General features: G+C 40.0%; 1 protein-coding gene across 2 annotated transcripts; it reads left to right on the top strand.

The window, feature by feature from the left end:
* The first annotated feature begins 1,450 nt into the window (after positions 1–1,450).
* PTHLH (parathyroid hormone like hormone) lies at positions 1,451–13,193 on the top strand. 2 transcript variants are annotated; one of them, XM_058557576.1, is made up of 4 exons: positions 1,451–1,726; positions 2,247–2,369; positions 8,044–8,466; positions 12,706–13,193. In XM_058557576.1, the coding sequence occupies exons 2-4, from the start codon at positions 2,269–2,271 to the stop codon at positions 12,713–12,715; spliced, it is 534 nt and encodes a 177-aa protein (XP_058413559.1). In that variant the 5' UTR covers positions 1,451–1,726; positions 2,247–2,268; the 3' UTR covers positions 12,716–13,193. The 2 variants fall into 2 exon arrangements, with proteins under 2 accessions (XP_058413559.1, XP_058413560.1); XM_058557577.1 differs by lacking the exon at positions 1,451–1,726 and adding an exon at positions 1,828–2,073.
* Positions 13,194–16,886: the final 3,693 nt, after the last annotated feature.

Here is a 16,886-nt window from a genome sequence, read left to right on the forward strand (position 1 = left end):
GTTTTTTTTTAGTAGGAGGAAGCCAATTTTTTTTTAAGTATGGAGTTTAAAGTAATCAAATGAGGGAGATAGGAGCGTCTGAGAAGGGGTGACGCCCACCCAAACTAAACAGCAAACGTTAACTGCTAGCTAACTAGCTGTAGTTAACGAGGGGAAAAGGGAGCCCAGATGAGCGAGGGTCGGGGAGGGGGCGCTCTTTCACCCACCCTTGGTAAAATCCGTGAAGCATCAGCCAGAAAGCCAGGCTTGATAAAGGTCAGGCTCCCTTAAGCATCTCAGATCTCTAAATCACACTAGCCTAGAGAGTTTTGAAACCTACCAGTAGGATTGTCTATCTAGAAGACAAACATCCCTTGAATGCTTCCCAACCACCCGCATTCATTTCAGAAAGATAGAGGAGCCGGTTGGGCGGGCGCTCACATCCGCTGCAATCCTTTCCTGAATGATACTGCCCAGTAAATCAGAGCAGTCTTTCTTCCCCGCCCAAGAGCTCTGGGAAGAACCCCCTGCTTTCCCTTCGCTTCTCCGAGGCAGAGCAGCGTACAGCTCTAGTTCCGCTGCCTCTGCAGGCTGAAGCGACACGGATAGAGTCATCCCAGAAAATGTAACAGGGGACTTGGGGGGGGGGGCGGGGGGGACCGAGTAGGTTATGGGGAAAGGGTGGGTTAGACTCCTGTCGGTGGGCAAAAGGGCCGTGTGCGCTCTCCAGGAGTGTCGGTCCCCGTCGGCAGTTCAAAAGGGGGTCTCCAACATGTGCGCGGGTTTATTGGACGGGCTCCAGATGTCCTCAGCTGTTCTGAGACAGCAAAAAATGCAATCTCGAACTGAGCTCTGAAACCGTTTTTACTCTTCTAAGCGAAGGATCTCCCCCTCCCTAGCCAACGCTCCCCGCTCAGCTCGTCCCAGGAAAAGGCCAGGGAGAAGGGTTCCCGTCTCGCTCCCCGAGCTCCCAGGCGGGCTTAGGGCTTCTTAAAGCGAAGGGCCAAAGGCCGGCGACCTCGCCGCCGAGGGTCCCGGGAGCCCGCGCTCTCCGGCTGCGGCTCCTTGGCCTCGGCCTCGGCGCCCGCGCGTCCGGCCGGGCGCGGCTGCTGCGGCGCGCCGGTGGCCGTGGCTGCCCGGGGCCGTCCGCACGCCCTGGGGACCTCGGCTAGCAGATCCGCCGCGCAGTCCCGGGCCGGCGGGACCCGGCGGGAACGAGCGGATCTGCCCACGCCCCCGGCCCGGGGATGGCGCGACCGGGCCAAAGGTCTGGGGTGGGGCTCGGCGGAGCTCTGAACAGGGCCGGGGGCGGCAGTGCGGGGGGGGGGGGGAGTTCCGCCGCTCGTGGAACATTCCCAGCCCGGGGCTCCCCTTCGCTCGCTCTGGCCGCCCGTCGCCGCCCCCGCCCCCCGCGCGCCCGCGCCCTCGCTCGCCCCGCGCGCGTTCCTAGGGCGCCACCTCTTTGCGACTCGCTCACTTCTCCGGCAGGTTTGCCTGGGAGCGTGTGAACATTCCTCTGCTCGACTTGCAACTCGCCTCCAACCTGCGCCGATCGGCCAGCATGCCTCCCCGCCCGTGAAGCGGGGCCGCCGCTGCCCTGCCGCTCCGGCCGCCGCCGCCCCTCCGCGCCGCTCTTAACCCGCCCTCCCTGCCACCTGGCCCTCCTGATCGACGACACACGCACTTGAAACTTGTTCTCAGGGTGTGTGGAATCAACTTTCCGGAAGCAACCAGCCCACCAGAGGAGGTAGACAGACAGCTATGTATATATATGTGGGTCTCGCTACAAGTGGCTCTGCAGGAAGACGGCCTAGTTCGCAAAGAAGCTGACTTCACGGGGGGAACTTGCTTCTTTTTTAAGGAGGGAGTTAGCCTTGCTCCACGAACCCAGGAGAACTGCCTGCTCGCCAGATTAATTAAACATTGCTATGGGAGACGTGTAAATACGCTGCTCACCATTGATGCATATATAAAACCATTTCATTTTGGTTATTATTTCAGAGGAAGCGCCTCTAATTTTTTTCCCCCTTTTTGGTCCCTTTTTGCCTGTGTGGTTTGGAAAAGGCACAGTTGGAGTAGCTGGTTCCTAAATAAGTAAGTGCTGAGAGGCTCCAGAGAAAGTTTCTTTTGTTTTTTCTTCTTTGCAACTTGGGAGATGCCTTTGATGTTGAAGAGGCTATTTGAAAGCAGGCGAAAAGGGGGAGCGGGGTAGTGCGGGGAGATGGAGATTCCGGACTGACATTTCGGCCCCCTTTCCACTGTTGCAGGTCCCGAGAGCGAGAGGATACGATGCTGCGGAGGCTGGTTCAGCAGTGGAGCGTCGCGGTGTTCCTGCTGAGCTACTCGGTGCCCTCCTGCGGGCGCTCGGTGGAGGAGCTCGGCCGCCGGCTGTAAGTGCCCCGTCCTCCCCGGGACGCCGGGTGAGGGCTGGGGAGGCTAGTGGGAGAGGCCGCCAGGCTGGGGCGCTGCCGAGGGCTCCCAGCGGTCACTGATGCTCCTCGCCCGGGTTAAAGAGCGGAGAGATCCAGCTACCTGCGGGGAGCTGAGCCCGGATCCTCAAACCAGGCGGGAGAACTGGTTGAACCTCGAGGGGAGACAGGCAGGAGACAAATTTTATGTGTTTCCATAAGAGGGAGCGTTTTACAGAATCTCCTCTAGGCAAAGATCTTCTGCCTCTAATGAAAAAAAGAAAAGGTTATTTTCAGGACCTGGGAAGGTTTTGAAACTCTGAGGATTACGAGAGATTTAGATAACTCGGAGGAAGCTAAGAGACCTAGGGGACATATGTCTGTGTGCGCTTGTATACGTACTGAATGTGGGTGGCAGTTTGTGTGTGAGAAGCAAAAACCTTACATCTAATTTTATTATGAATGACATAATTTTAAGCATATAAAATGCACCACATTACATAACGAAGGCATATTATATAATAAAGTAGTAACAACTTTGCAATGGCTCGACTCCAACGTTAGTATTGATACAGTTCAGGAACGCTAGAGCGCTGGATTCCAAAATGAATATTAGGTGTGGAAAGTTTTTTTTTTTCTTGGAATTATTGCTAACAGTTCTTTAATCTAGAGTCAAATATTTGCATTGTAGACTGAAAACTTGTATTTTTGCATTCTCATTAGGTGTTTCTTTTAAGGAGAATTTTGACTTGAAAGTCACCGTACATCCACGCACGCTAGAGAAATATCACTATGTTGTATGATTGAAAAGTTGGAAGAGTGATAGAGTAACACCATCTTAATAATCTGTTGGACCTAGCAGTTCATTAATGTGTGTAATACCGTCTTTGAGTGATCTTTAAGCTGCGGACTCAGTGTTCAGGGTGGGAAAACCATAAAGTTTGAGAACTGAGAATTTGCCTCTGAGAAGGAACTACAGAGAACTTTTACACTAACAATAATAGTAGCAATATCTAATATTTACAATCAAGTGTATGGTGCTTCCTTGTAAATTCTTGAGGGTGTACAAAAAGGCAACTGTTTTATATGTGCCCTTGGTCTATTATTATTAGAGCAGAAAATCCTTAAATGAAATTACTTGAGACATGTCTGAACCTTGGCACGAAAATGAAAATCTATTATGAATCTCCTAAGGCAAATTGTGTAGAACATTGTACTGAAGATAAAGCTGCATTGTATTCTTCAAATCAGCGTTTTGCTGATATATTTCTGAAAGTTGTCTTCAGACTTTTTTGCTCATTTTGAGGCTTGTATTAAATTCAATTATTTAAAATCCATATAGAAATATAGATGAAGACTGAATTTTTAAAAGCACACTTAAATACTGGCCAAGAAATACTGTTTTGGAACAGATCCAATTTTTTCTTTAAAGTTGCTTAAGAAATACCTGTTTTCTCTTTTGAGAAACAGTAAATGGACCATGATTAAATCCATAGTTATGGCATAAAAATAGCGTTAAATTGTCCTAAAGGCTATTTTTAACTCTTTCTTTGTTGCACCTTGCAAAATACACATCAGAAACCATTTAGCAGCCAGAGACTCTGTTATAGTTTTGTTTGTGGGTAAAATATAATATTGTAGTTAAACACTCACACTCAGCAGATGGTTATAAAACTACCACAAAACATTCTTATAGTTAATGGCTAATAGATCATCACATTACTGCCATGGTTTTTCATGGAGGCTGAAATCATCAGTAGATGAAGATGTTTCATCAAATTATTACAGCCAAATGGAGTTTAAAAAAACAAGTCATTATTTTTGCATTGCTGCCAAGTAACAGTAAATTTTGTGTGCTAGACAAAACATTAGTCTACTGTTAACACTAAATCAACCTAGTTTCTTGAAATTTTAGCAATCAAACCATATTACTCCCCAATTACTTTTCACACCAAGTATTAGAGAAACTGCTTTAGATGTTTTTCTAACTAGGGGCCAACTTTTAAGGGAGAGGAAACTACCACAACAATAACATTTCCTAAGCCAGGCAAAGGAGGCAATATAGATTGTGAATCTTTTGGAGCTGTGATTCCAAAAGACTTTAATTAATGAGGCTAGAGCATGAGTAAATTGGAGGTTGGAAAGTGAGGTCTATGGGTATTCTTGTCCAGATGAACATGGCTTTCGGCAGGTGGCAACCTTTGTGTTTAAGTTAGAGAGGGAACCCTAGCAGATTCAGAAACCTAAGGCATCATTGGATGATTTGCTTGGGAGCCAGACTGGGTCTATTCCACTTAATGAAAAGCATAATTTTTGACTGAGTCATTTGGGTTGGAAGGGACTTCTGATGAGTCATCTTAACTCTAACACCCTAACCCTGACTCTTCTATGTACCACACAACTTTTCTTCTCAAATTCAGACTCCTTTCTTAGGAACCTAGCATCAGCACAAGCATGCTGCTCCTTCCTGTGCTGGAAGAGAAATTTCCATCACTCTGTTTATTCCCTGTGTTTCTTGATAGCTCCTTAGAAATTTAATCTTCTTCCCTGAAAACTCTCTTGAGAGTGATTATTCTTTAAAGCAGAAGAGCTATATTTTGACTGAATTTAGAGTTAACTGTGTTAAGCATTTCCCCCACGTTTTTGCCAATTTTTTTTTTACAATAATCAAAGGAGACCATGAACATAACATACTTACTTTGCCGTGTTGGAGCTTAGATATGTAATAAATGGCATGTGAAGCACTGTGCTATGTAATGTTTACAGACATACAGAGTAACAGACTATTATTGAGGCCATATTTACAACTTAAATATTTCAGAATTATCTAAATTAAAAGCCTCCTTAATTTGAATTTATTTCTCACCACCTATATATATCTAGTTTTTACGTGCTAGTCATTTATCCTTGGATCAGTTCGTGTCTTATTTTGAAAATAAATAGAACACTCTATGGACTTTATTCCTTGTTGACGATAAAGATATATTCCTGATCCTCTAATCCAGTTGTCCAATCAGAAATTCATTCTTCACAATATCTTAAGTGCAGAAGTCTTTAAACTATTAAATAAATTATATAACAGCATTTTAGATTGAGCATTTAAGAAAATCTGTGTTTTCTAATATATTAACAATTACCCCTAAAAGGCAGAAAAAATCTTTGTACTTCACAAGAGATGTTCTATTTTAAACTGGACAAAGTTGTGCCATATTGTAGGCTTTTTATAAAATAGAAAGATAGAATGATCACTCCATTTCCCATGAGAACCATCCTGGGAAATCGCAGGGCTTGAGTTAGGAAAGACCTGTGACTCACAGGGGACAGGCTGGCCAAGATGACAGGCATCTATGCCAGTCAGAGGGGGCATGAGCAATGGTGGCTTGATTAGAACAGACCAACCATTAAGTTTTGGCTTCGAGTTAAGCACGAATGGGCTGTATTATACATTTGGAGAGCAATACAGATGGGGTGGATATCTGCCAGGAATTGAGAAAGAAATAAAAGCCCCAAATACTATAAATGATCACTGGTTAAGATCTTCTTTTTAATGTGACATTTTGCTAAAAGATACTTATTAAACTGTGATCCTTATGAAATATGCAATTATATCAGTCCTATTCTTTAAAAATGTTATTAGAGGATATAAATATATTGTATCAAAGCCTCAAACTTGTAGATTATTAAAAGTTTCCAGGATGCTAACTATTGCCACAAAGTAAATGAATTTTAATCTAGTCACATGTGGCACCTTTAAAAAGGAAGAGAGACTCTTTCATGCCTCGTTTAAACCAGGCTCCTGTTAAATTCCTTTCCATTAAGTCATGTCTTTTTTGAACCAGCTACATGGCTTAAAGTCAGTCCACACACTAAAATTCTATGGGAAGCTGCTGTTCTGGCTATAAGGTCCACAGACATAAAGACTGTATTTTCACGTCTTACTCTTCTTTGACTCATAGTATAGCTAGACAATCTCTCATTCCCCCAGTGATAATCCAAACTCTAGGAATTCTAGTTCCTTATTTTGGTGATGAAAATGGACCTCTTGGGTCAATAAGCTTGATCTTCAGGGAAATTGATAAATTGCCCTCCATTTGCCCATTGTCATGGTTCCCACCACAGGCCTTTTACTCTATGCCCTTCCCTTCTTGTTTCCTCAACATACACCTCTGCTTCAGCAGGAGAAAGATTGAGGAAGTTGAGAAGCAATCTTGGTTTTAGAATCAGAAGACCTAGTTTTTGGAGCCCTGGATCTGCCCGTTCTAGAACACATGTACAAGGGCAAGTCATTTAATCTCTCTGAACCTCATCTCCCCCTCTATAAAGTTAGGATAATGCTATTTATTATTGTCATATTTCTCTGAGGAACTGAAGAAGTTGTACTAATGGAGGCATTAATGGATCCAGATACTGTTGTGTCAGGGAGATAAGAATACATGGGATGTAGCCCTGTGAAGTATCCTCAGATACTTTTGAAAATGTCCCATTTTGGAGGGTTATTTCAACGGTAGAAATTGGAGTTAGGTGAGGCAGAGTTGAAGCAGGAATGATTTGACTGATTAATGTATGTGATCCTTAAATATGGTTAGTAACATACATGCAGAATAATAAAAGAATACGTGGGTGGACATTTAAGCAAGAGTCAGGGTGCCATCTAAAAAGATTGATAGAGAATTCTTCTTTTTCATTATATTTTCATTAGAGTGTTGTTTACATAGAAAAATCACTTCATATTTGTTCCTAGAGACTGTTAAGACAAAGAGAACAAGTAGAAAAGTGAATTTCTCAAATAAATACTAAGGTTAATACTCTCTGAAATTCTAAATTAAAAAAAAAAAACGGCCGCATAGAAGAAATAGAGTGATCTCACTTAATTTAAACACACAAAGAAACCCATTTTAAAGAGACTACCCACTACTCGCTCTCTCATGCTTTCTCTCTCTCTCTCTCTTTCTCTCTTTCTGACAGTTGACCTTCAAATGTAGGTTCTTGGTAGCTGGTAGTCTAATACATTAAAGTTTAGTCTGTTAGTCACATAGTTCCTAGACAAGCTTCCCTCTCACTTCATCCTTCTGCCTTTGTTTGCACACTGTTCTCTGAGATTCAGTATTATTATTTTCCTAATGGAGAAACAGTGTGTGTGTGTGTCTGTGTGTGTGTGTGCGTGCGCACGCACGCCTGGGGCCAGAACTCAGGTAAAATCAGCCTTCTTTTTCATTTCCCAGGCCAGGACTTCTGGACTTATTTCCCCGTCACAGCTCTGAACAACATGAAAAGAAGCTCAGTGGTTTCTGTCCATTTCTGAGCATAACTGAATCATAATATTTTAAATTGAGAAGGGAGCACAGAAATCTCCGAATCTGACCCCTTCCTTTTAAACAGATGAGGCCCACAAGGCACAATAATGCTTATAGGTTCTCACCAAGGTCACAGACCTAGTGAGTGACAGAACAGGGACTCAGGGCTGGAGCCTCCTAACTACCTTCTCTTCCCTTCCCACTCTTGCCCCTTCCCTGCTCAGCAAGCTTGCTGATCTTCCAGCTTGCTCCCTGTAGCGGACTAACCAGGAAACTGAAGAGCTCTACTCATGTCTTTGCGGTCTCTACCAACAACTGAAATTTCATTGTTTCCTTCCCTTCCTGCTCTTTTTTCCTTAAAGCAAAAGAGCTGTGTCTGAACATCAGCTCCTCCATGACAAGGGAAAGTCCATCCAAGATTTACGGCGACGATTCTTCCTTCACCACCTGATCGCAGAAATCCACACAGCTGAAATCAGAGCTACCTCGGAGGTTTCCCCCAACTCCAAGCCTGCTCCCAACACAAAGAACCACCCTGCCCGATTTGGGTCTGACGATGAGGGCAGATACCTAACTCAGGAAACCAACAAGTTGGAGACGTTCAAAGAGCAGCCCCCGAAGACGCCTGGCAAGAAAAAGAAAGGCAAGCCTGGGAAGCGCAAGGAGCAGGACAAGAAGAAACGGCGGACTCGATCGGCCTGGCTGAACTCTGGAGTGACTGGGAGTGGGCTGGAAGGGGACCACCTGTCTGGCATCTCCACGCCATCGCTGGAGCTCAGTTTACGGTAACTGGCTTTTGTGGGCAGGAGCCTCTTGTTGGTGCTCTCAGCTGGGGTGTGGGCCTCCCTTCTGCCTTGGCTTGGACAAACCTAGAATTTTCTCCCTTTCTGTACCTCTGTCAGTCGCTCCACAACTTAAAAGCTTACAAAATCGGGATAGCCCAGAATACTGTCTGCCTTAAAGCAGTGTCCTCCTTTAGGGAGGAGGTTTTGGTAACCCATAGTTTAATATATTAAAATTCAGTCTGTTAGTCATTTGGTTCCTTAACAAGCTTCCCTGCTCATTTCATCCTTACAGACACGCACACAGACACACACACACACGCACACACACACAGGTTTTCTAAGCCATTTCTCTTTACCATCACACCCCCCAACACCAATCCTTGAGTACTCTGCTAAATAATTTCATTTCTTTTTTGAGCTTCAAAAGCTAGTGACCTTCACCATTTGCTAGAAAAGTGTATTTATTCCCCCACCCTCACACCCTGGCAAACTTTCTTGATTGTTTTTCATTCCTTACTTTTCTTTCACTCTAAGGGAGAACACAGAAGCTTTGATAGGATCTATAAACACTGCACAACAATATCGTAACATAATTCTGAGCCATTCACATTTTTTATTTAATTAAATTTATTTAATTAAATTTTGAAGTTATTTTCATTTAAATGAATTCAATTTTTTTAAACACACATTTTAAATTTATTTAATTAAATTTAACTCTGGTTTTTACCAGCTCATGAAAAAAAAACCATGGTTTCTGAAAAGTTTTAAGTACTGGTTTGGGAAGGATACAAATTTTTTTCATATATCTCTTTGTTCACTGGCAAGTTAAAATAATTTTTCTAGGGTATTGCAGTGGGAATAATAAAACTTCACATCCATGTGGCTTGTTTATCCTTATCTCACAGATGCAGGTAGTAATGACATTCACAGACCTTGGTGTCAAATATCTTAGGTTCAAGTCTTGAGTCTGAACTTTATTAAAGTTCACAGCCTTGGACAAGTTACTTGGTCTTTCTAAAACTCACTTTCCTCTTCTGTGAAATGAAGATAGTAATTGTACCAACCTCACTGGGTTCGGTGAAGATTCAATGAGATTACATGGGTTAAATGCCTGTCATATAGTAAACACTTTATAAATTGAAACTTTTTTTGGTGCTTTTAGATCTTGTTCTGGTTGTACTATCTATCTATCTACCTACCTACCTACCTACCTATCTATCTATCTATCAATCATCTATCTATCTATTATCTATCTATCTATCTATCTATCTATCTATCTATCTATCTATCTATATCTATCTATCTCTCTGGGTGGGTGTGTTTCTGTGAGGCAAAAAAGGGACAAGTATTAATCTCATTTTATGAATTAGAAAACCAAAGCCTTCCACGGTTAAAGGGCCTGAGCAGACCTGGTAACTGGGATAGAGAGTCCTCAGAACTGGATTTGTTTCTTCATTTCCTGACACTTAGGCCAGTACTATGTTAGTGCTGCTTCTTGATCCATGCATTTACACCGATAGGATCTTTTTTGTTTTTTACTTTTCAGTACAGCCCTTCTGGGGTTTGAAAGAAAGAGGAAAACAACACAAGACTGTGTCATATGCAGCTAATGATGTCATTATTTAAAGAGTCCCCTGTTACTTCTCTAGTCTTCTTCTCTGACTAGTAGAGATAGGATTACAGAGTGATATTTCAAGAGGGAGTTTGAACCTATTTACCATCACTTCTCTTTCTGAGTTAAATGACAAAACCCATCATTAAAGAGGACATAAGATGATAATTATATTGGATAAGCAGAATAGCTTCAGAAATCAATGGGCAGTGGCACTAGAGAAATCTTGAGCACAGTGAATGACCTATTCTGCAAATACCTAATAGATCTATAACGGATAACAAACTATAAATCTTGGCTCACTGCACATATTCAGTGTATTTTAAGATATGATCCTAACTGTACATATTTATAACTAATACAAGGGCTTTACTTTATTGCCAGAACCTATTTTTTATCCATTATCTTACTGTATATATATATATGTTATAAAATAAAGTTATATATATGTTATAAAAACAGAAGTATAAATACTTTTTTATGAATTTTACTCGTTGAAAATTTGCAGTGCTCTTAAGTATCTGGAGAACTGATGAAAATCAGTACTCGTCGATTCTTTTCCCAAAGCTATCCCTAAGTTAAAATAGATCTAGTGAAAATTAGGCAGTGGCCTAATCAAATCCAGACCTAGGACTGAAAGAAATAGAATATTTCTGCTTCTCCTTTCTATTCCCTGGTTGTGAGGGATGTTCATGGAAAGCGCTGTTTGTTTGGCAGCCAGATGTTGGCACTCTCCCAATACAACCCAACAGAGGTGCAGGGAAGAGTGGGGAAATTCAGCGGTGTATTAATGAGAACATATGGGGCCATGCAACTTTTGTAATCCAAATAGAATCTTTTCAGAATAACTACTTTAAAGTTTTATAAGCAACCAACCTTTTATTAATGTCCTCTCTTTAGTCCCTTTGCATTATTATATGATGATCTGAGAGGTCTGATGATATAGCAAGCTTGAACTTGATTATTTCTTAAAAGAAACTACTGAGCTAAAACTATCTGGCTTCTCTCACATGAACTATACAGTGGGAAATATACAGCTTTAAATTTTGGAAATTACATTTTGGAATTTTGCAAATGAGATGTCCAGATATAGTAGCTCTCATTAATTGAGACCATATATTTTGCCTTGGTAAATATTGATTTAGAACTAATATAAAAGCTTTTCAGTACTCAAAAGAGCTAGGGCTGTAAAGTGTTTTCATCCACACATGTATAATAAACACACGCATATATTTTTAGGTCACGTCATATGTTTTACTTGGCTCTTCCAGTACATGTCTTTATTAAAGGGAAATCAGAAGGAAGGATAACAAGCAAACTGGCTGGGCAGGGTGAAATATAATTAAAAGATCTTTTCCTTGGTCCCTTTAATTTAGTCCTTTTTTCTCTTTCCTTCTGGGGAAATAATTGTTCAAAAGACTATTCACTCCCTCCTTGCTTGTGTTATTCTTAAACTCAATTCACTAAATACTATTTAGTACAGGCTCATTTTAAAATCAGTACAGTACACAAATTACTGAATTTTACAGTCATCTTTTGGGTTTTATTCATAACATCCATCCACATCCCACTTACCATTTAAATTTTTCATCTTAAATTCTTTTCTCTGCAATTAGGAGCCATTTTACCAGTCCAACCAAAACTATTGTTGAAGCAGTCAATTCTTTAAGACATTAAAACACCCTAAATGCTCAACTTGCTTTTCTTTCTTCAGGCTGCACATAAAATTCCTAAATTGACTAGAGTTTGCTCTTTTGTAGGTCTCACACCCATACAGGTTGCCATGTAAAACTCTGCCCGCAGCTCTGGCTAACGCAATGACACAGCCAATCAAATTCCATCCTATAGTTGTTTCCTTAGAAACCAATATGTATTCACTGAAATCAACTATACAAAGAGAAGAGAGAGAGAGAGAAGCAGAGGAAACGCTGCTGGCGCCTCTTAAAATACTGTCATCACAGTATTTAGAAGGGTTAGAAAAGGTGTTAATCCCCAATGGTAACTTAGAGTAATAACACAAACACATTGATGTGAAACACTGCTATTAAAACAACTTTTAAATCAGTTGATTCTTATTCTCCAATTTAAAATATGCTTTCCCAATTTCTAATGCAAGATTGTTCAAAAAACCAGCAGTGAGAGAAAAACAATCCGATCTTAGTTTTGGTCTCAAAAAACTAAAATCTAGGATAAGCAACCTTTGGATCACCTACATCGCGCCTCACTGGGGAATAAACCCCTAAGCAAGGTGTCCTTGATGATGGATTGTACAACCTAGTCTGATTTCCAAATTCTCAAATTTGTCCCTTCTCTTCCCAAACTTGCCAACTGGCAGCTTTGGAAAATTCTCACAGGGTCACAGAGTATAATTAGAAATGCAGGCCCTTTCTCTCTCTGTACTATACTGATCATTTAATCGGATTAAAGACTCTGCCTGTAGCAGAGGTTCTGGAGAGTCAGGTGGATCCCACAGGCACCTCCTGTAGGAGATACTGACAAGAAGTCCCCTGAATCTTTTTCCATTGTGATTCTATGTTCCTTAATTTGTATTCTTTGTTTTATGTCTCTTCATTTGTAAGGAGAATTAACCCATTGTCTCTTCTTCCTACCCTCCCTTCTCTTTGCAGGAGCCATTGAAATTTTCAGCAGAGACCTTCAGAGGACATATTGCAGAATTCTGTAATAGTGAACACATGGAGAGTATTAGAAATATTTATTGTCTGTAAATATTGTAAATGCATTGGAATAAAACTCTCTCCCCCATTGCTCTATGAAACTGCACATTCGTCATTGTGAATATATTTTTTTTTTGCCAAAGCTAATCCAATTATTATTATCACATTTACCATAATTTATTTTGTCAACTGATGTATTTATTTTGTAAATGTATCTTGGTGCTGCTGAATTTCTATATTTTTTGTAACATAATGCACTTTAGATATACATATCAAGTATGTTGATAAATGACACAATAAAGTGTCTCTATTTTGTGGTTAATTTTAATGAATGCCTAAATATAATTATCCAAACTGATTTTCCTCTGTGCATGTAAAAATAGCAGTATTTTAAAATGGTAAAGAATGTCTAATAAAATATAATCTAAATTACATCCGCACTCAGATGGTGAATTATATATATCCTTTAAGATTTCTTGTATAAAGAACACGATGTAATTTTTTAAACTGTATTTGAATATGGTCTTAAGTTTAATATGTTTATTTTGGTATACATTCCACATTTTCACATTAGCTTTTAGTTTAAAACCACTTAAAATGTATTTTGTCCAATATTTAAGTTTAATAGAATGGCTGAATGACCTAGACATCATTTTATGAAGTATGCCTAATTTGAAGTGAAGACAGAGAGGGCAGAAAAAAAACAGAGAGAAATCAGGAGAAAAGATTAAAGAAACTTCATCCAGAGAGTCAGCCAGAGCTGGAAAAAGGGGAGAGAGGCAGATCAGGAACTTTAAGGCCAGGGGTAATTTTAACCAATGTAAAGTTTAATTGGAGAGAGCTTGCTCTTACTTGCAATAATAATAAGCATGAAAGAGCTACTTGAGAATTCTACCTGTTAATGTTTCCTATCAAAGAAAGGCGAGAGATTCAGGTTTGGGAGATACGTGACAACTCAAAAAGCCTTCACAGACGAAGATTGCTTTCCTGTGATATCACAGTTCCAGGCACTATGGTTGCAAACAGCCTGGGTGTAATGCCATATGCAATTCCCTCTCCATTTTGAGTATTATCCTAGTTGTTCCTACCCCTGTGTTCAGAGGAAAACACAAATATCTTTCTTTATACAGAATTTTTTTCTTTAACTGTCTGCAGGTTAGAACATATCAGTAAAAACACAACACAACACAACAAAAAGCCTATGAATCAAGCAAGCACACATTTAGGAAGTAGTCTCTTTATGCCCAATACCATGTTAGATATCTGTTAGCTGTTTAGGGGATGCACAAGAAGTAAAATGTGGTAACTGCTCTCAAGACTTGCTTGTTCCAGTGGGTAGATTATACATACAAACATGAAACAAATAAATGCTGTATTCAAGAAACTATGAAATGATCCAAAATTCTATGAACATTTGAAAAAGGATAAAAAAACACATAGGGAGAGATTAGTCTGAGCTGGATATGAGTAGGATAATGTTTCTGGGAGGAATATTCTAAAATTGAACTTACTCATTTTCACTTGAGTCCCATAGCCTTCAAAACAGGACCCATCTTACTATTTTTTGGTAAGAATTGTGAATCTATGTCAGCAAGAAAATATGACAATTTGTGCTTAGCCTCACCCATGAATTTGTTGGATATGGTTTTTACACCTAAGGAATACTCAGAATTTTAAGGCCAATACACTAAACCTGTATAAAGCAACCAGTTTGGAGTGCCTTAAAAGCAGATATAACCACATTTTGCAAAAGTCCATCTGAAACTCCATATTTTAAGATTGCACCAAATCCTTATAAGTTGTTCAGAATAAAAATGCTTTTTAAATACTAGCTTGGTAAATACTTGGACATTATGGCAAGGAAGCAACAGATTCAAGTAATCTTTTTCTTCACAAGTAGCTCATTTCTGAAAAGAAAGAGGAGAGAGGGGACTTGGGGATTTATAGTTATCAGTTCTTACCCAAGCATTATTAATGCAATTATTGCCTTCAGGCATAACCCCGGTCTTCCAGCAGTGATCAGGAATCAAATCATAGGACAAGGGATGGAGTGGGAAGATGAAGGAAGCAAAAAACTTCTGAAAAGTATGTCATTTTTTACGACTGTCATTTTCTATGAATGAAAAACTGAAATACATAATTTAAGATAATAAATGTTTAAATGTAAAAAAAACTCTTAGCAAGTTTCAGTCTAAATGAATATGGTTCATTCTTGACTTAAGTAATATTTATGAAGCAGTAACAATTTTTAAAAGGCAAGTTGGAATAAGTATTCTGGAATTAAGAAATAAAACCTAATTTTCTAACTTGCTGTTACCTTCCTCAAATTTTATTCAGACAGAAATTTGGTATTTAATTGGACACCCAATATATATTTATGGACATTGTGGAGTCCATCTCCAAAAGACAAGTAGTGATATTTAAGTGTGAAGACCCCATTCCTTTCCTCTGTCGCCATTGTTCTAAAACAATGCATTCTAACAGGTTGTGCTCATAACACAACTAACGTATTCAGGGCTACATAAAGTTATGAACTAAGATCAGTGTTGACTGATTGGTCCTGACAATATTTAAAGCCAATTGGCATCTCCCTTCCTTGTTACAAAAATTAGTTTGGAATGCACGCAGCAACAGAGAAATATGGAGAAACTGAAACTTTTCTTGGGAGAAGGCATAATCATACACCTTGATGGTTAAGAATTCAGTTTTAATTTTCCATTACCTCTTCTGAGTACTAGCGAGCTAAGCAGCTGTTTAACTTTCTGTACCTACCATACGAGAACAAAAGGAATCAATCTTTTTAAAATTCCAAAAGCTCTTTCTAGTACACTATGTAATGAACCCAACAAGAACAAAGTCAAGTATTACTTCAATTTTATCTTATAGTCAATTTATTAGATAAATACTAAAATATGGTTTAATAGATGCCCATAAGTGCTTAAAGAACAGAAGTTAATGCTTTTTATAACGAATTCTGAAATACTTACACCATTACAGGGTATTAACTTTAGGATAATCTAGAGTTTAATTCTAGAGTATCTTACAGTTTAACTGCTATTTTTTCCTTTGGCTACAAAGTCTATGGAAAAACAGAACCAGCTGTGAAGAGCAATATGTTGAAGTTGAGAGAGTTCATCTTCTGTAAACAGTGTGCACTTTTATTGAGAGTTCTAAGTGTTCCCAGCAGAGCCATCATTCCTTCCTCAAATAATGGTTAGAAGACATTCCAAACACAAATGTTTGTCTTTTCCCTTTATTTAATAACCCAGAAGGTGTTAAGAACGAGACTATTATCAAAGATTCTATTATATAGTGAGCAAAACACTGCCATATGGTAAGTTACTCCTTAGGACTCAATTGAACACTTCAGAGGAGATATTAAACGTTGGTAGCTACTAAGATTCCAAAGGCTAAAGGTACTACTTCAATGAATTATACTATCATGGGTCCTGGAGTTAACCCCTTAAGAGAAGTACTACTCCTTCCAAGTTGCCAATGTTACTTCCCTAATTATTTTGTGAACTTCTTAAGGGCGGGAACCTTGTCTCATTTCCTATGTACCATCCAACACTAGATAACAGCACATAGCAGGTGCTCGATAAATATTCGTTGAATAGAATTGAAAAGTTCTTTCAGTTTCTGTGAATCACCTGAAAAGCAGAGTTAAGCAAAAAGTCTGCCGTAGGTAGAAGATGGATCTGAGTTTTGAGTATTTCAGACTCCCATGTCTTGCTATTCTCTTATTCCAATATCAAGAAGCTTAAAGAATAACTGTCCCAAGTTATCAACTGTTCACCAGAGTGCCCTTTGTTTCTCAGCCTCTGGTTTCACAGGAACTTTTCCAACCCTGTCAGTACAAGAAGCAAGGGTTTGTGTTGAGTATACAGCAACCTCCCAGAGGAAGGGAGGAGAATTTAAAATATCAGGTTTTCTTCCTATAAATACACTGCACAGAAGTCACCCACAGGGCCCAGTTGTGCAAAAGAGGCACACTGCTATTTTGTCAGAAGATTAATGTACACAGTTCCCAACCAGAGCTACCCAACATCAGGATGAGAACATTCACATCTCTGTGTAAGTCCCCAATATGCTCGTATTTACAAGTGCAAAGCACAAGGGCGAGGTTTTCAAAC

Source organism: Diceros bicornis, chromosome 17 (assembly GCF_020826845.1).
Source record: "Diceros bicornis minor isolate mBicDic1 chromosome 17, mDicBic1.mat.cur, whole genome shotgun sequence".
NCBI classification, from domain to species: domain Eukaryota; kingdom Metazoa; phylum Chordata; class Mammalia; order Perissodactyla; family Rhinocerotidae; genus Diceros; species Diceros bicornis.

Bases quoted from the DNA above. Each gene is read 5' to 3' on its own strand.
- PTHLH (XM_058557576.1), top strand. From the start codon at position 2,269: ATGCTGCGGAGGCTGGTTCAGCAGTGGAGCGTCGCGGTGTTCCTGCTG. The intron at 2,370-8,043 runs GTAAGTGCCCCG...TTTTCCTTAAAG, and splicing joins GAGGAGCTCGGCCGCCGGCT to CAAAAGAGCTGTGTCTGAAC.